The sequence below is a fragment of the Saccopteryx leptura genome, chromosome 1 (assembly GCF_036850995.1).
Source record: "Saccopteryx leptura isolate mSacLep1 chromosome 1, mSacLep1_pri_phased_curated, whole genome shotgun sequence".
NCBI lineage: Eukaryota > Metazoa > Chordata > Mammalia > Chiroptera > Emballonuridae > Saccopteryx > Saccopteryx leptura.
The window spans coordinates 289,894,709-289,918,790 of record NC_089503.1 but is presented as its reverse complement, the minus strand read 5'-3'; the positions used below and the strand labels follow the sequence as shown (position 1 = coordinate 289,918,790).

The window sequence follows — 24,082 nt, the reverse complement described above, 5'->3', positions numbered from 1 at the left end:
TTATGTTCTAGTAATTTTTAAGATGATTTTGATGTTCAAACATTGAACAAAAATACTTTCTCTCACCTCCTTTTATGATAGTCAAAGTGTTCACACTACACTAGTACAATTACACAAGTATTTCCTGTATTGTGGTTCAGGGCATTATAAAAGCTAGTGATCTTACTGTCTCTTATTTATTCTATACATCTGTGTCTCATCAATGATGATTCAAGAACATCTCTTAAATACACAAGTTCTCTTTTTCTTTTAAACTTCCACACACGCTACTTTTGGATTCCTCGCTTCCTTTTCAATTCCGTGATCTGACAACATTCTTCTGGAACAAACAAACATTGTGAGTTATTTGCATCAACACTGGAACAACATTTCTCATGGCAGGTATGTGAGGTCGCAGTCATAAAATAAGAATAGAAGTAAGAAGAGAAAGCTCTAAATTTTAAGTGGGAACTGAATTTAACAGGTTAAATTATGAGCAACATAATTTTAGTGTAGAGTAAAAGTAGAATTCCAAATATTAACAACACAATGCTTAAAAATTCTATTTAAAATTCTATTTAAAACCTTAACATTTGTGTTATGACATTCAAAAACTACCCAGATTAACAGATTGAGGCATTGGACTATTGTTAATGACAGCACACTTAGGAACTGTGCTAATGTTAATGCTGAATCTCCTAATGTTGAACTGTTTTGGGGAAATGACTGGATGTAAGTAATTCTGGGTATAAGAAAGTGTAATGCTCTTGTAAAAAATGATTTCTTATGTACTATAGTTTATTGTACTTGAAATGAATTTGGGTCCTCAAGGTATTGCCTATGCATTGGTTGAGGAACCTCTTCTCACACTGGGTCCAGATGTGCATATGTCTTCTCATCTCTGTAAAACCTCTGTTCATCTCTTCTTACTCCAGATCCTTGAGCTTATTTTCTAAATTAAAAAAAAAAAGTTTAATCCACTTTTCTGAGGTAAATCTGGTAAAGAACAAACTGTATGAATAGCCTCTTGGAAGAACAAAGTATCACATAAAAAGTTTGTTAATGGGTGAAATTCTGAATGGAATGTCTTCAATTTTCAACATTTCACTGGCAAGATGGTTGGATTGTCAAAATGAAGAAATACTTGGATACTCTCAACTTAGTTTCTGCTTTTAACAACTGAAGCTCCTGTGATTGCTGTTTAATTCATTCCCCTACCTTTCTTTTCCTACAGTTTTTCAGATCACTTCGTGGAGGTTGATTTCTGGGATGTTAGGGTTAACATGCCTTGTGTTGATGGCTACTTTGGGAATTATGTTAAAAAATAGTAAGTTTTTATGCAACTTTAATTAAAGATCAAATCTGTGATGAAACCATTCAATATGAAAGGTTTCATTTTATTAATGCATACTATTGTGGTATTTCACAAATGTCTATCTAATTAACTAAATTTCTAATTATTTCTTGTAGAATTTTATAAACAAAGTATTCAGCCAACATTATCTCCAGGACACCCCCTAGAGCTCCAGGAAGGTAGGTAGTATACTTTGGAAAACCTTTGTGTTGGTAGAGGATGTAATAATTTCTTACTTTTTCTCACACAGAAGCATGGTGGAATATTGTATGTAGTAATACAAGTTTACCTATTAATTGTAGAATAGTCTTATGTTATTGTTCTGTATAAGAAATTTTAGATTACATTGAATATCCAAATAAATTACATATTTAATTAATAAGTTAAATATTAGCTTGAAATGACAATTTTCCTATGTGAGTGCTCATGTTTAAGTAACAAATAAAAAATAAATTTAGTACAAAGTATAGTTAATCCTAATTTTCTGCTTTTGTTTGCTCACAACTTATACTTTTATATCTCTTTATTTTAGCTTTATTTCTTGTATGACTCAGAAGATAGTGCAGAACTTTAATCAGTAAAATCCAGTTCAAAGTGCAATTTTTAATGTATTTTTTTCAAAAGTTCTCCAAGTTGTCTCACCATCTTCTGTGATTATTTAACAATTCATTCATATTTCTTAGCATTTTTTCAGCTATATTGAGATATAATTGGCATATAACATTATGTGAGTTTAGGGTGTATCTTGTGTTGATTTGTTGCACTTATATATTGCAATATGATTACCATCATAATATAAGCTAACAATTATCACTTCACATAATCACTTTTTGTCTTTTGTGGTGAGAATAGGTAAGATCTACTTTTTTTTTAACAACTTATAATTGTACAGTATTGTTAATGAAAATCACAATACTGTGCAGTAGATTCCCGGAACTTACTCATCTTCTAACTAGAATTTAGCCAAAATTTCCCCACTTGTCTCCACCTCTCAGCCCCTGTGACCACCATTCTCTTCTAAAACTTCAGCAATATTTATTTGACAAAGATTGGAGTACCTACTGTGTGTATCACTTTTATCACTGAGGATAGAAAATCTGTTCAAAACAGTATTTTATCACTGAGGATAGTAATACTTTTCAAAACAGTATTGATTAGATTTCAAGCTAATTATTTTATTGAACTTCATTTAGAAAAGAAATACTCAAACATCTATCAAAATTATCCCAATGTACAATATTCTTTCTGTCTCAGGAAATATGCTAAAGTGTCTTCCTCCCTTAAACATCTATTTAATCTAGTCTACTCCTATTTACACAACAAAGCTCAATTTTGGGTCATTTTCTCAAAAGAAGTCCTTCTAAGTGCTCCCACCTTACACTGGGCTACCAATGTTTTAACATATTGAACTTCTTGTGTATAAGTTCCAAATTATCATTAGGTATAATTAGTACATGATTGGAGATTATATAATTCTGACTCTATTTCTAGGATATAATCTCTATGAGGATGTTTATATAATTCTGACTTGACTTCTAGGGTATAATTCCCAAGAGAAAAACTTCAAGTCTGACTCATTCACATTGTCTCCAAATTATGAAGTATTTAGTAGATTTTAGTAATATTTGTAGAAAAAAAAGAATTAATAGCAAATGATTCTTGAATGAGTAAATAGTATTGATAATATTGACTTTCCAAAGCTATCAGTCATGCTTTATTTTTTTTTCCTTAGGCTCTGGCTGCTGTTCTTGCCCAGAAAAGTGGATTGGATACCAATGTAGCTGTTATTTCATTTCTAATGAACAGAAAACTTGGGCAGAAAGCAAGGAATTCTGTGTTTCCCAGAATTCCAGTTTAATTCAGTTGCAAAACAAAGATGAATTGGCATGTATTTAATTCTGATTTTCAACATTTTCTTTGATCTAAAAAAATATAGTATTTAAATGAACTGAGTAATTTGAATTGTCTTTAATCAGAGAGTAACTGAATGGTTATATTTAACTAATAATTTACTAATTTCCCATGCTTTGAAATAATTATTTTAGAGCCTCCATAGAATTTTTCAAAGATTTATATTATAAGAATAAAAATAAAAATAAATACCATTTAAAGTAGAAGAGACTTTTTAGAGACAGATCAAAGATGAAACAATGATTCATTATTTTTATTCAAAATCTAACTCAACAACTTTGTAATTTTTATTTCCATAATTGAATTTATAATTTCTTTTGTAATTATATAGCTGTTGTCAACATTCTGGAATATAATGTGACATGAATATGGAAAATAAGATCATAAAACTACCCATTTCTTAAGAAAAAAGTGAAAAAATTTTCTAGTGGCATGAAGAACTTTCATTAAGTATAAGTTGAATAGGTTAGATCCATGAAATTTATTCCTTAAGGTGCTAATTTAGGATCAGATTTGATGGTTGGTCCCCTAGGAAGAAAGCATTCCAGAAAAACCCTAATTCTCTTTATAACATTATTCATTCCTTCAAGAAGTGAGATTTTTTTCCTTCATAAATGAATGAACCTGATAAAGGAAAAAAATATGGGTCATGTGACTAAACCTACTAAACTAAGGTTAAAAATAGTCTGCAATGACTGATTTTCTTGAAAGTACATTATTACCAGAGTAGACCCAGATTAAATTAATGTTTGTCTCTGTTTCCAAACAGCGTTTTATGAACTCAAATAAAAATTTTCACTGGATTGGACTCTCTTACAACAAAGAGCATGGTGCCTGGTTGTGGGAGGATGGCTCTTCTGTCTCCCAAGATCAGTAAGTTTCTGGCAATCAACATCTTTTCAGTTCTTTATGAGTTTATTCTTAGATATTACCAGAAAATGTAACTTATGGAACACTGTTGCTATGATACCTTATCTAGGGTATGTGTATACAGAAAATAAAATAAATACAAGTGAGTAACAATTTTAGTCCCATCTAAAACATCCATGTATATATATGCTCAACTGACAAAAAGTTAGTGTTTATAACCATTAAAGAGATTTTGATGTGTAGTTTATTTCTTTATTTATTTGGCTCAGTTCAAATACTTGACTGTGTTGTACATGTACAGATGCTCACACACAGATGCTGTCCCCGGAACACAGGAGAGCCATTGCTTTCTTTGTTAATGTACAAAGCCCAGTATTCTTAGCATATTAGTAACCTTAAAATTTTAGTTTTTACTCATAAGCATAGTTCTTTTTTTTTAAAAAAAGGTATCTTTTTTTAAAAAAATATTTTTATTTTTTACAGAGAGAGAGTCAGAGAGAGAGAGGGATAGACAGGGACATACAGGAACAGAGAGAGATGAGAAGCATCAATTATCAGCTTTTCGTTGCGAGACCTTAGTTGTTCATTAACTGCTTTCTCACATGTGACCTGACCGCGGGCCTTCAGCAGACCGAGTGACCCCTTGCTTGAGCCAGTGATCTTGGGTCCAAGCTGGTGAGCTTTTGCTCAAACCAGATGAGCCCGTGCCCACGCTGGCAACCTCACGGTCCTGAACCTGGGTCCTCCGCATCCCAGTCTGATGCTCCATCCACTGTGCCACCACCTGGTCAGGCATAAGCATAGTTTTTAAAGTATCATATATGACAGATTTAATGCTGGGATTTTTTTTCTAGAATAAATTAATCAATACATCTTTAAACAAAATAGAGGTAAAGTTTATCACTTATCAAAGCCATTAATAACAATGGCAAAAATAAAAAATTTCTGGCCTTAATGCTATTCATTAATGATGCAGTAACTGAGTTTTTATACTGTTGTACTTAGAATCATAAAACTGTTGCTGTTGAAAAAGAAATACAATGACTCACTACATGAATGTCATTCTAATGTTTTAATAAGTATTATCGTTTAATAAAAAAGCATACGTGAACCTTCTTATTTCCTTTCTTATATGATATTTTATTTTTCATAACAGATTATCATTCACTGAAATAAATACAAAGAACTGCATACTGTATAGGCTACTCCAAAGTTTTATAGATGAACCCTGCACAAATACAAATTATTATATCTGTAAACAACAGCGCATTTAGTTGTTGTTTAGGGCAGAAGAGGTGGGTAATGAAGTTGCTGTATTACTAAAAATACTGTAATAAATTTATCTTTTACAATATTACTAATTATCTATTTCTGGGATCTGTAAAATGTTTCACATTGTCTTATCATGCAATATTCATGTATTTGAAATCATGTATTTTAAAAATAATAAAATTTGTGCACTTATATTTAAAGTTATAAAGCATCAAGATGATGAATTTCATAAATATTTTGATTTAATGCAGATATTCAATGTTGAATGTAATATATTTCATGCATATATTCTTTTAATCATTTTTGCATTAATTTAAATAAAACAATTCACATCAAACAATATATATCAACATCATTTCAGACCTATGTATGCCATCCTAAACTGGGAATTCTCATCCCATTTTTACTTCTCTAGAAATTAGTTCTATCTAGATATCTATACATCTATATGATTTAATGTAGAATTGAAACTTCCATATGACAGTTTCTTCATCTGTATAATCTGACTTTCAAAGGGAACACATTTGTGCCCTTTCTTGATGTTCCTTAATTCTGAAGAACAATCAGAAGTCATTGGCCAAATTTGTGGTTCTATGTGATTGCTTTCAGATTTTGCAATGGATCCAAGCCCTGATCACTTTCATTCTGGTTTTTAAATTAAATTTATTGAGGTGCCATAGGTTCACAAAATAATACAGATTTCAATGTAAAAATCAATAAAATATCATCTGCATACTACATCACACACCCATTGCCCCAAAGTCTCCTTCTGGCCCCATGTCCCTCCCTCCCGCCCACCCTTTGCCCACCTCACCTAGCTCCCTACCCACCTTACCCTCTGGCTATCACCACACTGTTTTTGTGTCGATGTGTATATATATATTTTTTGTCTAATTCCTTCTCCTTCTTATTTAGTATTCTCCTCTCACACTTACTTGCATTCTTCTTTCCTTCATCCTGCAAGTATCTTTGTAGTCTTGGGGTACAAAAAATTTTTTTATATAAAGATCTTTCTACTATGTATCATTTTTCCCCCTCTGACATAAGATTTCTGATGTATTCTCTGGGAGAAGATATTTTTGTTTTTCTGTCTGGTTTATTTTATTTTATTTTTATTTTTGCTAGAAAATGGTCTAGTGCATATCAAAAGATCTAGCTGAGTGACTATTTTGGTGTTGAATAGAGAACTAAAGGGAGAAAATGAAGAAATGTGAAAAACAAACAACAAAACAAAATAACAAAACAATATTGTCAATGGTCAGTTTATGTTTCCTTAATTTTTAAAATTGATTTAAATTTATTGTGTTTACATAGATTCCAGTGTCCCACCGAATACATCCCCCACCTCCATGTTTCCTCAACATCCCCCTTGATCCCCTCCCCCCAATGCCTCCCCCATTCCCTCCACGATTTGCTTTTCTGCTCTTTATAATGCTGTGTTATATATATACAATTTCACCAACCTCTTTCCCGTGTCTGATCCCATCCTCTCAACTCCTTCCCTCTGATCATTTTCCCTCTAGTCCTCTTGATATCACCTCTGCCTCTATTCCATTCCTCAGTTCACATTGTTCATTGGCTTCCTCAAATGAGTGAGGTCATAAGATATTTTTCTTTCTCTGCCTGGCTTACTTCGCTTAACACGATAGTTTCCAAGTCTATCCATGTTGTCACAAAAGGTAAGATTTCCTTCTTTTTCATGGCTCCATAGTATTCCATTGTGTATATGTACCACTGCTTTTTAATCCACTCATCCACTGATGGACACTTGGGCTATTTTCAGATCTTGGCTATTGTAAACAATGCTGCCATAAACATAGGGGTGCATTTCTTCTTTTGAATCAGTGATGTGGTGTTCTTGGGATATATTCCTAAGAATGGTATGGCTGGGTCAAAGGGCAGTTCCATTTTAAATATTTTGAGGAAACTCCATACCAGTGTTTCCCAACCTTTTTTGTGCCATGCCCCACCTTAACCTTTATAAAATTTTTATGTCCCCCCTATGTAACATACATAATTTTTAACATTAAAAAATTGATTTGTTCACTTAATAAACATAAATGATAGGTTCTAGGAAGAAATCACTATGAAATTGTTAACAGGGCCTGACCTGTGGTGGCACAGTGGATAAAGCGTCGACCTGGAAATGCTGAGGTCGCCGATTCAAAACCCTGGGCTTGCCTGGTCAAGGCACATATGGGAGTTGATGCTTCCTGCTCCTCCCCACCTTCTCTCTCTCTCTCTCTGTCTCTCCCTCTCCTCTCTAAAAAAAAAAATAAAAAAAAAAAAATAAAATAAAATAAAAATTAAAAAAAAAAAAAAAGAAATTGTTAACAAAACACAGTTAGTAAAATTTCAAAACATATAATGAAAAACAGAAATTTAAATTCCAAATAATTTTAATACAGATTTTTCTATATTAATTTATTATTTTAATTTAGTGTGATCCTTGCACTTGATGCTTGCTGCACAGAGATTTTATATTAGGTTCCAATTTGGTTAGCTTTAGTCTCAAGTCTCCACATTGTGTTATATCCAGCTGATTTCTTTTTTTTACCAGTAAATCATTTACAGCACTAAATCCACATTCAGCTAAAAATGAAGATGGAAACGGTAGCAATAGTTTTCTTGCACATTTGGTTGAATTTGGGTATTTGATTTCTGTTTCCTCACAAAGCCATGCCATCGCTCCTTTGATATTAAATAAAGCTTTAACTGACTCATCATTTTGCAATTCTGCGAGTTCTTCTTGATACTGCATATTTGATATATCAGACAAATCCACTAACATTGGCTGCATCATCCATGTTGGGAAATCAATTTGTTTTAAATCAGAAAATCTTTCTTTTAAATCAGCTGATAGAATATTCAAATGATTGACAATAACAAGTAAAGTGGTATCAGTTACTTCACATTTTTGGAGCCAATGAAACTGTTTAAAGTTTTTGTTGTTAATATGTTTTTGACATAACTCAATATTGGTAATGAAACCAAATATCTTTGCTTTTGCATCGACAAGAATTTTATTTGTTCCTTGAAGTTGCTTATTTAATATATTTAGTTTTTCAAAGATATCGGCTAAATAACTCACAAATGCTCTACCATCTATTGTTAACAGATACTTCATTTCAGGTTTGTCGCTTAAAAAAAATCACTAAGAGTATCAAACAGTTCCATAAATCTTTTCAAACAGTTTCCTTTAGATAGCCATCTTACTTCAGTATGAAGTAAAAGTCTCACATGGTCTTCATTTTGTTCTTCACAAAATAGCTTGAAAAGACGCTCACATTTGGCACTAGCTTTAATAGCATTAACACACTTTATTACTGTATGTAATACTTCATTCAGAACAGGTGAGATGTTTTTAGCTACCAAGTTTTCCCTATGAATAACACAATGCACAAGAATCATTTCTGGATTCGCATCTTTCATCAATTTTAAGCAGCCGTTTTTCTTGCCCATCATATTGGGAGCACCATCTGCAGCACAAGATGTTATATTTTTCATTGGTATATCATTGACATCTAAGTAGTATTTTAGCTTATTATATATATCTTTGGAGGTAGTGGTGCTTTCTAATCTTTTACAGAACAACATTTCTTCAGCAAAATGTCCTTTATCAATATATCTTACGTAAGTTATCAATACTGCCTCACTGTCTCTCAAAGTTGATTCATCCATTTGCAAGGAGAATTTTCTTGTTTTCAGCTTTTCAATAAGTTGTTTTTCAATATCCTCACTCATTTCGTCTATTCTTCTGCTAACAGAATTTTTACTGAGTGGCATAGCTTTTACATCTTTGTCATCTTTTTCAAGAACCATTTTAAGAAATGCTGATATTGACGGTTTTATTAAATTCTCTCCTATAGTGTGATTTTCTCCAGTTTTAGCGATGAATAAAGAAATTTGATAACTAGCCTCAAGAACACGATTATTAGTTGAAGTATGAGCAGTAAATAGAGACTTTAATGTTGTTCTTTTTTCAAAATTTTTCTTTAAAGTTTTAAAGTAACTCAAATCTGAATTAATATGAGCACTATGTTTCGCCTTCAAATGCGCCTCAAGATGACCTCGTTTCATTGATTCGTTGGTCAAACATTGCTGGCATAAAAGACAAAAAGAAATCCGCTCATTGTGAACAGCGGGTATGAACCCAAATTTTAAATATTCCTCCGAATATTGACGAGATTTTTTCTTGCTTGCACCACTCATTTTACTATGGGCTATAATAAAAATAAGATCAATTAAAAACTAATATTAAAATATGTGTTAAAATATATTCAATGTGACATAGAGTAAATGTATGCTAAAAATTCATATTTATTTAAATGTATATAACACATTTACTACACTACCACCTCAAATCAAAAGGTATCTATATTTTTTCCACTTGACAAAATTTTCTAGAAAGTTATGCTTCTAAAATTAAAATTGTTGTGCATGCACTATTATAGCCCCAATAATATTTATAAAATATTAGTGCTTTTTAGCCCCGATGCAAGAAGTACTTAATAAAGAGTTTAATATTGATAAAAATAAAATCAAATACCAATATATTTGTATGCTATATATATATATGTATATTTATTAAATCAACGAGCTTTTACAACAGTTTTGACTGACACTTATTTCAAATTAACACCAACTGAATGATGTGAAACACTACAGAAGTTGCGATGGGCCAATTAGGTGAGAATAACTGCGTTGTTTAGCGAGTTTTTAAAAAGTCCGGGGTTCCCCGCGGCAGACGGCATGCTCTGCGGTGAACCCAGGACAAAATTTACTTGAGGACGCCAATCACCCAGTTGATATTTTGGTCTTGTCAAACAAAATTACACTTAATAATTATTTACCCCAATTATTTAAGAATTGCATTTTTTGTTAAATTTGGCACCGATATCTAGCATTGCATTTAAATGGCCCGGGGCGAAAGAGTTAAAGTCATGTCGAGTCCATTTTCAAATTGCCCTCCTTAACTATCGAATTGCCCCCCTGTGGGGCGTGGGCCCCACGTTGGGAAACACCGCTCCATACTGTTTGACCCAGTGACCGCACCAGTCTGCATTCCCATCACCAGTGCAGGAGGGTTGCCTTTTTTCCACATCCTCCCCAGCACTTATTATGTGGTGTTTTATTAATGAATGCCATTCTGACTGGTGTGAGGTGATATCTCATTGTGGTTTTATGTGCATTTCTCTAAAAATTAGTGATGTGGAACATTTTTTCAACAGCCTATTGGCCATTTGTATGTCTTCTTTGGAGAAGTGTCTATTTATTTCTTTTGCCCATTTTTGATTGGATTATTTGTCTTCCTGGTGTTGAGTTTTACAAGTTCTTTATAAATTTTGGTTATTAACCCCTTATCGGACGTATTGTCGAATATGTTTTCCCATTGTGTGGTTTGTCTTTTTATTTTGTTCATATTGTCTTTAGCTGTGCAAAAGCTTTATAGTTTTATATAGTCTCATTTGTTCATTCTGTCCTTTATTTCATTAGTCCGTGGATATAATTCAGCAAATATATTGCTGCGAGAGATGTTGGAGAGCTTACTGCCTATGTTTTCTTCTAAGATGATCATGGTTTCATGACTTACATTTAAGTCTTTTATCCATTTTGAGTTTATTTTTGTGAATGGTGTATGTTGGTGGTCTAGTTTCATTTTTTTGCAGGTAGCTGTCCAATTTTCTGACACCATTTGTTGAAGAGACTGTCTTCACTCCAGTGTATGCTCTTATCTCCTTTATGAATATCAGTTGACCATAAAGGTGTGGGTTTATTTTTGGGTTCTCTGTTCTGTTCCATTGATCTATATGCCTGTTCTTATGGCAGTACCAAGCTGTTTTGAGTACAATGGCCTTGTAGTATAACTTGATATCGGAAGTGTGATACCACTCACTTTATTCTTCTTATTCAAGATTGCTGAGGTTATTCATGTTTTTTTTGGGGGGGTTCCATATAAATTTTTGGAATATTTGTTCTATATCTTTGAAATATATTATTGGTATTTTAATAAAAATTGCATTGAATTTATAGATTGCTTTGAGTAATATAGACATTTTAATGATGTTTATTCTTTCTATCGATGAACACGGTCTATGTTTCCACTTGTTTGTATCTTCTTTGATTTCTTTTATCAATGTTTTATAATTCTCCAAGTACAAGTCTATAATCTCCTTGGTTAAATTTACTCAAAGATACTTTATTTTTTTTGTTGTTGCAATAATGAAGGGGATTGTTTCCTTAATTTCTATTTCAGAAAGTTCATTGTTGGTGTATAAAAATCCCTCTGATTTCTGAGTATTAATTTTATATCCTACCACCTTGCTGAATTCATTTATCACATCCAGTAGTTTTTTGACTGAGACTTTGGTTTTTTATGTACAGTATCATATCATCAGCAAATAATGATAGTTTTACTTTTTCTTTTTCAATTTGGATACCTTTTATTTCTTCTTGTCTGATTGCTGTGGCTAGGATTTCCAGGATTATGTTGAATAAGAATGGTGGAAGGGAGCATCCCTGTCTTGTTTCTGATCTTAAGGGGATTTCTTTTAATATTTGCCATTTGATAATGATGTTGGGTGTGGGTTTGTCATAGTTGGCCTTTATCATGTTAAGATATGATCCCTGTATCCCCACTTTGCTGAGAGTTTTGATCATAAATGGGTGCTAAATTTTATCAAATGCTTTTTCTGCATCTATTGTTAAGTTTTCTGATTCTTTTATGTTGATTTTTGAGAGATGATATGTTTTGAGGAATTTGTCCATTTCACCTAGGTTGTCTAATTTTATCTCATACAGTTCTTCATAGTATTTTCTTAAAATATTTTGTATTTCTGCTGTGTCAGTTGTTACTTCTCTTCTCTCATTTCTAATTTTATTTATTTGAGTCCTCTCTCTTTTTTTCTTGGTGAGTCTGGTTAAAGGTTCATCTATCTTGTTTACCTTTTCAAAGAACCAGCTCTTGGTTTCATATATCCTCTGTATTTTATTTTTAGACTTTATGTAATTTATTTTCGTTCTGATCTTTATTATTTTCTTCCTTCTACTTCCTCTGGGTTTTACTTGATGTTCTTTTTCTAGTACTTTTATATGCAGGGTTAAACTGTTTACTTGAGTTTTTTTAGCTTCTTAAGGTATGCCTGTAGTGCTATGAACTTCTTTCTCAGGACTGCTTTTGATGTATTCCATAAATTTTGAGTTGTTGTATGCTTGTTTTAATTTGTTTCAAGGAAATTTTTTATTTCTTCTTTGATCTCATTGTTAACCCATTTCTTATTTAATAACATGCTACTTAGTTTCCAAGTGTTTGAGCATTTTTCAGTTTTTCTATTGTAGTTGATTTCTAGTTTCATGCCATTGTGATAAAAAAGATGCTTTATATGATTTCAATCTTCTTAAATTTATTGAGACTCTTTTTTGTCCTAACATGTGGTCTATCCTAGACAATGTACCATGAGTACTTGAAAAAAAATGTATATTCTGCTGCTTTAGGGTGAAAGATTCTGAAGATATCTATTAAATCCAGTTGATCTAGTGTGTTCTTTAGTTTGCTGTTTCTTTGTTAAATTTCTTTCTTGAGGATCTATCCAGTGATGTTAGTGAGATATTGAGATCCCCTAGTATTATAGTACTGCTGTTGATCTCGAGTTTTATGTCCATCAAAATCTGCTTTATATATTTAGGCGCTCCTATATTAGGTACATTGATATTTATAATGGTTATATCTTTCTGTTCAATTGTTCCTTTTATCAAAATGTAGTGATCTTCTTTATCCCTTACTATTGCCTTTGTTTTAAGGTCGATTTTGTCAGATATAAGTATTGACACACCAGCTTTTTTTTTCATTTCCATTTGCATGAAATATTTTTTTTCAGTCCTTTACTTTCAGTTTATGTGTATCTCTTGTTTTGAGATGGGTCTCTTGTAGACAGCATATGTGTGGGTCCTATTTTCTTATCCATACAGCTTCCCTATGTCTTTTGATTGTAGCACTTAATCCATTTACATTTAAGATTATTACTGATATGTTGTTGTTTATTGCCATTATATTCTTTAAATCTACATTCCTCTTTTACTAGATTTTTTCTGCTTTTGTTCAGTTTATAACAGGCCCATTAACATTTTTTGCAACATTGGTTTGGTTGTAATGAATTTCCTAAATTTTTTTTTTTTTTTGGTCTGGGAAGCTTTTTATTTCTCCTTCAATTTTAAATGATAGCCTTGCTGGTTAAAGAAGTCTTGGTTGTAAGTTCTTGTTTTGCATTACCTCGAATATATCTTGCAATTCCCTTCTGGCCTCAAGTGTTTCTTTTGAGAAGTCAGATGTCATCCTTATGGGGACTCCTTTGTAGGTCCTTGACTGCTTTTCTCTTGCATCTTTTAGTGTTTTTTTAAATCTCTTAGCTTTGGTATTTTAATTATGATGTGTCTTGGTGTAGGTCTCTTTGGGTTCCACTTTACGGGATTCTCTGTGCTTCTTGAACTTGTGTGACTTTTTCTTTCATCAATTTTGAAAAGTTTTCAGCTATAATTTCTTCTATCAGATTCACTATCCTTTGTTCTTTCTCTTCTTCTTCAGGAACTCCTATTATGCTGATGTTATTTCTGTTCATGTTGTCACAGAGCTCTCTTAGAGTTTCCTCTGACTTTTTTTTTTTTGTATTTTTCTGAAGCTGGAAACGGGGAGAGACAGTCAGACAGACTCCCGCATGCGCCCGACCGGGATCCACCCCGCACGCCCACCAGGGGCGACGCTCTGCCCACCAGGGGGCGATGCTCTGCCCCTCCGGGGCGTCGCTCTGCCATGACCAGAGCCACTCCAGCACCTGGGGCAGAGGCCAAGGAGCCATCCCCAGCGCCCGGGCCATCTTTGCTCCAATGGAGCCTTGGCTGCGGGAGGGGAAGAGAGAGACAGAGAGGAAGGAGGTGGGGATGGAGAAGCAAATGGGTGCTTCTTCTATGTGCCCTGGCCGGGACTCAAACCCGGGTCCCCCGCACACCAGGCCGATGCTCTACTGCTGAGCCAACCAGCCAGGGCCTCCTCTGACTTTTTGATCCTCTTTTCTTTTTGCTGTTCTGCTTTCAAGCTTTCATTTATCTTGTCCTCTAACTCACTGATTCAATCCTCTGCTTCATCCAGCCTGTTTTTATTTCTTTCTAGTGTAGTCTTCCTTTCTGATATTGTGTTTGTCACTTCTGTTTTATTCTTTTTTATGATTTCTATGTCTTTTTTGATGCCAGCTATCTTTTTTTTTTTAGGTGCTCACTTTGTCCATCTATTATTGCATTAAGATTCTTGAGCATTCTAACAAGCATTATTCTAAACTCTGCATCTGGTTTTTTAACTTTTCATTTCATTTCGTTCTTTTTCTCAAGATTTCTCTTGTTGATTCATTTAAATTGCACTTCTCTGTCTTACCATTTTGTCTCTTTATAGATTAGATACCACTCTAACTATGGTTGTTAGGTCCAGAACTGCTGCTTTCCATATCTGGCTGCTGATTGTATCAGTCCTGAACCTCCCTGGCAGAAACGTGGTACAGATCAGTGGGGGGATAACTGCTTTTGACCGGCCCTTAGAAACCTTCTTGGAGCTACAAGTGATTCAGAATTTGTGGCTGTTTCTGCTGGGCCTTTATGCCATTGTAAATATCAGCTGCACTCCTAAGCTGGCTTTTATCTAATCTTGGCCAGTGTGTTTGGCCTCTCTATTCCTGAACTGAGGTCTTTCCACTGGCCCCCCCTCTGCCAACACCTCTTTAGGCACTCAGGCACCAGCACAAGCTGGTGGGCTACAGCTCTGGCTGCTCCAAGGTCATGGGGCACTCCTTGCCTCACTGGGCTCCATGCCCTGTGAGTGGACATGGCTGCCTTTCCAGCTCCATCTCCCTGATTATGTGGGAAGCCTCCTCTCTCCATCACAGTGCAGGCTGTCGGGCTCCACCCTTCAAGGGTGTGCAGGCAGCCTCTCCGGGCTCCACCTCCCACGGGAGCTCAGGACACCTCTTTGGGTTCTGCTCCTTGCTGTGTGGGTTGCCTGGCTCCACCCCCCACAGGAGCACAGCATCTCTCGCCAGGCTTTGCCTCACCCCACTGGGGTCCATTTGGTGCCTGCACAGGGAACTCCTCACCTGCAGGATTCTGCCTAAACTGGTGTGTGTGGCAGGCCCCTCTGGGCTCTGCCCCCGACTGTCATGCTGGCCAAATGCCATGGCCACGGCTGCAGCCTGGCCCTCCCACACTTCGGACGGTATTTAACAGGTTGGGGGTGTGTGTAACTGAGACCTCAGCACTCAAATCCTGTGTCCCTAATTTATCCCTTGCTTCTAAGTGTTTTTCTGCACTGACTGGAGCAGGAGAGCCTCTGGTGGGTGGGGTAATTGCTTCCCTTTACTGGCCTGGTTCTCCCAGGAAAAATGGGCACTTTAGGTTTGGGGAGTGACCCAGTACAGGGGTTAGGGTGGCTGTCCCCCACAGTCTCTCCCGAGACTACACTCTCTTCTTGCTACTCCAGTCCTCTCAGTACTCCCTGCTCCTGGAACCCCGGGTAAAAGGCTATAAATGAGGTTTTCTGCCCTGTCTCTTTAAGACGGAGCCTGGGTCTAAGAGTTCTATCTCCCTCTCACAAATAGTAACCCGGCTCTTCAACTAACTACTGTCTGTATGCCTCTTCTAGTCTCTGGGGCTTTAGTTCTAAGGCTGGGGGTCCACAACTCTCTGAGAATCCCCCCTCTGCTGTGAGAGACTCTCCAGGCCGCTTCTTCTTGTGCTGGTGTGCCAGCCCATGCTAAGGACCCCTGACCCAATTTTGCTTAACGCTTAAGAGGAACTACTTTATCGCTACAGCTGCAAGTAGAAAATTCTTACAAGCCTCAGCAGATCTAATTTTGCTAATAGAGACAGGATGTGTTCTTTTGTGCTTCAGCCTTGCAGATATTATAGGAAGGAGGTTTATTATCTTGAGAACAGTGTGTATTTTTACAAGATATTGTACAAACGTTCTGGAACAACTGTAACCTTGTAATTTTTGCCTATAAATACCTCTCTCTCCCTGAGCTCATCGCTGTTCATTGCTACCTTGTGCAGTAGACAGACACCAGCCAGCTAATAAAGGCTCTACAAATTCCTAATCAATTTGGGCTCTAGTTCCATTCAGTATGGGTTGCACCACAACATCGCTCACTCCTGGGAGTGGGGCAGCCCTTTCTGCGTCTCTGCCTTTCCTACCAGTTGAGTGTGGTTCCTTCGATGGTGCTTGGTTATAGATTCTTCTTAATTTAGTCCAAATTTGGTTTTTTAAGATGATTATTCCTAAATTAAGTTGTAATCCACTTTGGTTCTGGGAGGTGGGAGTTGTAATGTCTGCCTACTTTCTCGCCATTTTTCTCTCTCTATGTTTTCTTAATTTTATTCTGTTTTCCTGGATGCATGTAATATGCGCTATGTATTGGTGCAAACAAATTACAATAAATTCAGAGTCTCAAAACACATGTTTATTATCTCATAGTATCTATGGATCAAGAACACTGCATGGCTTAGTGTGTCCTTTGCTCTGGGTCACACAGGACTGGAACCAGGGTTTGAGTCAGCCTGCATAATGGAAACTCAGAGTATTCTTCCAAGCTCATTCAGTTTGTTCGCAGAATTTATTTCCTTGTAATTCTAGGACTGAGACAGTTAGCTCTCAGACACTGCCTCTCTCCATAGACAGTTACGCCATAGCTTCTTGCTTCTTCAAGACCAGAAGGAGAACATCTCCAACTTTGACTTCCTGTTTTCTAGAGTTCATCTGATTTGGTGTCTTAATTATCTTTGAATAATATTTTAAATATCACTGATAATAATATCCTTTAATTAACTGACAATGGGCTGATTTGGAATCTTAATTACCTCTGAAAAATAGCTTCATCTTTGCCACTTAATGTAATCTAATCGTGATAAAAGATGTAACAGCCCATCATATTAACAAACCCTATTTACATTCATAGGGAGAGTACTACATAGGTATACACAAAGGCATGAGAATTTTGGTGATTATCTAAGATCTCTGCCTATCATATCAATATTCCTTTAAAAACATGGTATAACTGCTATTTCATAGTTTATTAAATTTAAACACTGCATATTAATTCTTACTTTCTCCATTAATGACTTTTAAGTTTGCCTTATAAAATATAATTATTTTACAGTGCACTGGGACAGCTTTTTGCTTATCTTCATGTAAGTTTAGGAGTCAGTTTTTGGCTCTTGGCCATGACAAAGGCAGTAACTAACTATGGTAAGTAGTTTAAAGTTCAAAATTCATGAGTGAAACTTAGGGCCAAGTATTTAACTGATAACTTATCCTCAAAACAATCAGTTAGATACTCCATATATTTTTTTAAAGTACTTTTAAGATTTTTATTTATTGCTTTTAGAAGGAGAGAATAACAAAGAGAAAGAGAGAGAGACGAACATTCATCTGTTCCATATATGCCCTGACTGGAGATCAAACCAGCAACCTCTGTGCTTCAGGACAATGCTCTAACCAATGGAGTTATTAGGCCAGACAATATCCCATTTCTATATGACAAAATTTGTGGGAAACTTGTGCATGAACTCTTCTGAAGCCAAATATCAGCAGTTTTATCCAGAAATGCATCATGTCTTAATGTAAATAGAAATATATTAGGAGATTGTTACTAGATGTTTCTTAGTCTCTAACCACTTACCTGAACTCTCTTTCTTTTACCTCTTTGTATACTTTGATTTCATTAAAGTTTTACATGAATGTGATCATTGAAGTCTTATTTTTTAAAAAATTATCTAAACCTTAAAGTCTTTGGAATATTTAAGCTTCTAGTTAATTTCAGTAATTTTGTACCTTTAAATTTTTTTCTCTTTAGATCATAATACAGTGTTGAAAGCTTTCTATAAATAACTGAGTAGCAAATACCTTCAATTTCATGGGCCAGTCACTGTTGAAACTACTCAACTCTGCCACTGTAGTTTAAATGAAGACATAGCTAATAGCTAAATTAATGGAATGGCTGTGTTACAATAGAGTTTTATATACAGAAACAGATAGTTGGTGGAACAAATATGGTTCACAGGTCATAGTTTGCCAGCCCCTGTCAAAGTGTGTGAAATGAGAATGTAGGCATCAACCTTACTTTCCACATGGCTTTGTTCTTTTCTACATCATATCCTTCCACTTATAAATGTACTTAAGAATCTTGCTGCACTGAAACAGCTGTTTTATATTATCAGTCAATTTCATTATAAAAGGGGAAAATCTATAAGGTATGTGTTATAGCCAAACTGTAAGATGACCACCTTCTGGTGTATAAGCTCTTTTTTTTTAAGTTTTTTTTCAAGGTTTCATTCTTTTTTTTTTTTTTTTCTTTTTTGAAGCTGGAAACGGGGAGAGACAGTCAGACAGACTCCCGCATGCGCCCGACTGGGATCCACCCGGCACGCCCACCAGGGGCGAAGCTCTGCCCACCAGGGGGCAATGCTCTGCCCCTCCGGGGCGTCGCTCTGCTGTGACCAGAGCCACTCTAGCGCCTGGGGCAGAGGCCAAGGAGCCATCCCCAGCGCCCGGGCCATCTTTGCTCCAATGGAGCCTCGGTTGCAGGAGGGGAAGAGAGAGACAGAGAGGAAGGAGGGGGTGGGGGTGGAGAAGCAAATGGGCACTTCTCCTATGTGCCCTGGCCGGGAATCGAACCCGGGTCCCCCGCACACCAGGCTGACGCTCTACCGCTGAGCCAACCGGCCAGGGCCATTTTGTTTTTTATTTTTATTTTTTAATTTTTTTAATGGGGTGACATTGATAAATCAGGGTACATATGTTCAGAGAAAACATCTGCAGATTATTTTGACGTTTGTTATGTTGCATACCCCTCACCCAAAGTCAAATTGTCTTCCATCACCTTCTATCTGTTTTTTTTTCATACTTTTTTTTTTTTTACAGAGACAGAGAGAGTCAGAAAGAGGGATAAACAGGGACAGACAGACAGGAACAGAGAGATGAGAAGCACCAATCATTAGTTTTTTGTTGCGCGTTGCAACACCTTAGTTGTTCATTGATTGCTTTCTCATATGTGCCTTGACCGTGGGCCTTCAGCAGACCAAGTAACCCCTTGCTTGAGCCAGTGACCTTGGGTCCAAGCTGGTGAGCTTTGCTTAAACCAGATGAGCCCGCACTCAAGCTGGCGACCTCCGGGTCTCGAACCTGGGTTTTCCGCATCCCAGTCAGATGCTCTATCCACTGCGCCACTGCCTGGTCAGGTGTATCTTGTTTTCTTTGTGCCCCTCCCATGCTTTATTCATTTTGGAGGGGAGAGAGAGGGAAGGGAGGAACAGGAAGCATTAATTTCCTTATGTACCTTGACCAGGCAAGTTCAGGGCTTTGAACCGGCAACCTCAGCGTTCCAGGTCCACAATTTATCCACTGCACCACCACAGGTCAGAAAAATGTTAACATTAAAAAATGAATTTTGAGTAAAGCTCAAATCCAGGTGTTCTCAGGAAAGCATGGTTTAAAGAAAAAGCTGTAGGCATGAGTTTAAAATTCTCTATTAAGATTACAGAAAGAGCAAAGCTAGTGTTTTAATTCAATCAGAGAAGAGATCTATAAAGGGTATACTTTACAAATAATCTTGGCTAAACAACAAGATTTCCAGGAAACTTGTGGGTATATTTCCTCATTTGTATTAGCATAAGCTTCATATGAGAATCTCACACATATTCTTGTGCTGTGGCTTTTGTGAATGGAGCAAACCCCAAAAGATTTGTAGGTGACCCTAATATTTTTTGGAAAAAAAATTATGTCAGTGGAAACATGACTAGCTTGATAAAACAAAAGACAGTAAAAATATATTACATACATACATACAAAGACACAGATATATGTAAATGAGAATTTTGGTCCCTCAAAATATGTGCAAGCAGAAAGTATACTATAAAATCTGTGAGGTTACAAACAAATGTTACTTTTTATTGAAAAAGAAAGAATAATTTAGAACAGAACCAAGACCCTAAATTGTAGACCCAAAATTATGGAGATTCTCCTTAAGACAAAAGTAAGACAGAGTTATAATGAAATAAGTCCCACCATTTGTTCAGGAGTATTTCAGAATCACTATAAATCAGTGCTAACTTTATATCTCTCTTCTCCCCAACCTCCACAAAATATTTGAATAAGATTATCTGTAGAGTGTATCCTTCTTTGGATATTGGGTAGATAGGGAAAGAAAACTTAGTATTGTTAGATTCACAGGTCTTAAAATTGAGAGAAATGTACTTAAGAAGCTAAATTGAAGGAACTATATACATGTGTTGAGTCTCATCCACACCAAACCTGAACATGATGAACTTCTAGACTTTTAACTGATGGTATAATGGAATGAGATTTCAGAGGTATATATTTTTGCATGTGGGAAAGACATAAATGTTTTGGGGTCAAAGTTTGGATCCTCATAGTTAACCTCCTACATGTTCCTAATGATCCTTGGCTCATGGTAGTCAACCTTTATGAAAATATCAAATACATTGTGTTAGGATTGGTCAGTGTTTTCAATAGAATATAGCATAAATCATAAATATCACTTTTGAAGCTAGGTCATAAAAGACAGTGCAAGACACTTTTTCATTTCGTTTGAGTGACCAGAAGCCAGCTACCATGTCATGAGCAACCTTTTGGGGAGGTCCGTGTAGCCAGAGATAAATTAAAGCTCTTGCTGACAACCATGTAGGCAAGCCTTCTTGGAAGCAGCTTTTCCATCCAGTGTTAGGATTTTTGGCCACTGCAACCTAGCCTACATTTTCCCAGCAACCTCCTAACCGATATTGAGCCAGAATGACCTCACTCAGTTGCTCCTGTATTCCTAATTCATAGATATCATGTGATATAATGAATGTTTTTCTTGTTTAAACTGAAAAACAAGGTTAGATTGTTGTCTACAGTACTTAGTTAATACATTTTTTAAATCATACTGACTCTATGAACAAAGGTTATTTCAGATTCCAACAGCAAGCCAAAATTATATCTCCTAATTTAAGGTTCTGTTTTAATAATCCCTGTGAAATTAAAAGCAAATTCTCTGTCAAATTTAAGCTCTCTAACAAAGAATCTTGACTATTAAATAAATATAATTAATAAAAATACAGTTTATTTACATAAAAGCTTTTCAACAGTTTAAAAATGTAAATAAGATATTTTCTATCTAAGAGGAATTATCCACCTAAAAGAGGAGACAACCACAAACTTGAAGAAAACTGTAGTATAATATTGCAAATTAAATTAGTATCATCATAGAGTCATAGAAAGAAGAACAGAGATGCAAAATAAATAAAAATATTAAAGTCAAGCTGGAGTTGATCAAGCTCAGGAAAGCAATAGAATGCTAAAAGCAAAGGGATGAACAAAGATTTACAAGGCAAATGGAAACAAGAAGTAAGCAAGTGTTGCACTCCTGATACTGAGCAAGCCAGTATACCTATAGAATTAAAGGGAAGAAAGATACTTTATAACATTAAAATCAAATTACTATGAAAGTTAATCAATGAATAAGTAAGTCAAACCACAAATTGGTTTATCTTTCTCCCTTTTCCTCACTTTCTAAAGTCAATAAAGTAAGTCAAAAATTAGTAATCAAAGTGATTTTAACAAGCCTCTCAATACAAGGTAGAAAATTTGAACAGGATATACCTTTTTTTCAAATGGACCTGATGTATCCACAGACATTAATATGTTTTGATATTTATTTATTTGTATATTCATATATAATGATTATTTACATAATTTTATAAAACTCGAAAAGTATATGTATACATATATATTTGTGTGTTCATTGTATATAAATTCTAAAGTCAGTGTTCTACGTGTTGAAAAACCCTTCACGTATTCCATTAGAACCATATAAACGGCATTGACACCAAGTATCTCCACTTCTCTTAACACTGTTCTGGTCATGCTTAGTTACAGGTAGAAAAAAATAATAATTAATAAGATAAAAATTAAATTTATAAAACCTTGTATTTATATATAACATGATAATATATTTAAATTAAATGAGAGAATCAATAGCAATCCCAACTCAAATAATAAATTCAGTAAATTAGTCAGTTGTGAAATTAATATACGAAAATAGATGACATGCATTTACAGAAATAAAACCAATTAGAGGACAGTGGATGAAAAACCCTATTTATAGTGATAAATAAAGTCAAATATTTAAGAATAAACTTACAAAGGACTACTCAAAATCTGTATGAAAAAAATGTAAAGCATTTCTGAAAATATAAACCTTAAAACATAAAGACAGGTTAGGACTTTCTTTAATTTAGTTTATAAATTTAAGTGATTTCCATAAAACCCAATGACTAAGGGATCTGAGCAAGTTGACACTGAAGTTCATATAGAAAATAAACACAGAGAATAAGTGAAATGTAAAACTGAAGCTATTAGGAAGTACTAAGTCTACTAATCATTAGAACATTAATTGCACTTTAATATTATACAGTTAGAGGTCTGAATAGAACATCTTCTTCTAGTGTATGATAAATAACCTATAGACTGAAAAATAACTTCATATATTTTTGTGGATCCCAGAGCTTTTTGAATTCTCCCCCACTGGATTCCACTTTTAAGACTGCATCCCTTGAGGTCTCACTTAACTCCTTTCCTTGTCTCTCTTGCTTCCTCTGCATCTTTTCAGACTGCTCCAGGAAGGTTGACTTCTGAGACTTCAGGAGTGCTGCACCCAGGACTGACAATTCCATCAAGAATCCTTTTGAAAAATAATAAGTTTTTCTAAAGGAAATTTTAAGAAAATCAAAAATTTTCTGCAGCATTTTGATGACATTTTATTTAACTAATATATAACATGTTTTTATTTCACATATTTCTTGAAACCTAAACCTAATCATATAAATATCTATTCATTTCTTATGGTATTTTCTAAACAATTTTCAGGTAATATCCCCTTCAGGGTCTACCATAACCATTTAGGAATCTAGGTTTCAATATTTGTGTGCCCACTGGATGGTTTAACTGAAAGCAGAGGGTTTCCTGTACTTCACCATTCAGGAGTGGGAGGGAGTATAACAGCAATCAAAGTTCCCCCATTGTAAGAGAGTTTAATTCCAATGTTCTCTAAAGTAAAGACGATAGCATATGTTTAACATCTGTATGTTCAATGAATGATGGAAATAGAAGCTTGATAATAAAGATTTTCCCTCTCTATGTGCTTGTGATTATGCAACAAATTACAAATAAAATACCACAAATTTTATAATGAATTTAATTACCTGCTTATGATTGCTCATAGCTATTGCTTTCCTAACTCTCTGCCTTTGCTCCTGCTGTTAACTACATGACTGAGAAAAATGTACAAGTACTTTAGGATTTCCAAATCTTTTTTATCATGTGAGACACAGCTCAAAATCCAATTGCTACTTGAATTTCTGCTTTCCCAAACATTTTCCAAGATTGTCTGTCACTTTGGAATGATTATGAACCGCTTCCTTTGTAACTGACTTCAGGAATCTCAGCACCATTCATTTGGCAAGCACTTGAGTTCTTACCATATGCTATGACCTACAGATACTAAAGAGATGAGAGTACGTCACTCTCATCGTCACTATATTACAATAATTAAAGCTGCTTTTTTCTTAAGTCTATCAACCTTTGAGGGGTATATAAAAAAACTC

General features: G+C 35.0%; 1 protein-coding gene across 1 annotated transcript; it reads left to right on the top strand.

Moving 5' to 3' along the window:
* The first annotated feature begins 206 nt into the window (after window positions 1-206).
* On the top strand, window positions 207-5,707 carry LOC136389377 (natural killer cells antigen CD94-like). The gene is made up of 6 exons (XM_066361182.1): window positions 207-381; window positions 1,214-1,306; window positions 1,450-1,512; window positions 3,066-3,217; window positions 4,014-4,117; window positions 5,271-5,707. The coding sequence occupies exons 1-6, from the start codon at window positions 375-377 to the stop codon at window positions 5,386-5,388; spliced, it is 537 nt and encodes a 178-aa protein (XP_066217279.1). The 5' UTR covers window positions 207-374; the 3' UTR covers window positions 5,389-5,707.
* The last annotated feature ends 18,375 nt before the right edge of the window (window positions 5,708-24,082 follow it).

Bases quoted from the DNA above. Each gene is read 5' to 3' on its own strand.
- LOC136389377 (XM_066361182.1), top strand. The intron at 1,307-1,449 runs GTAAGTTTTTAT...TATTTCTTGTAG, and splicing joins GGGAATTATGTTAAAAAATA to AATTTTATAAACAAAGTATT. The intron at 4,118-5,270 runs GTAAGTTTCTGG...TTTTCATAACAG, and splicing joins TCTTCTGTCTCCCAAGATCA to ATTATCATTCACTGAAATAA.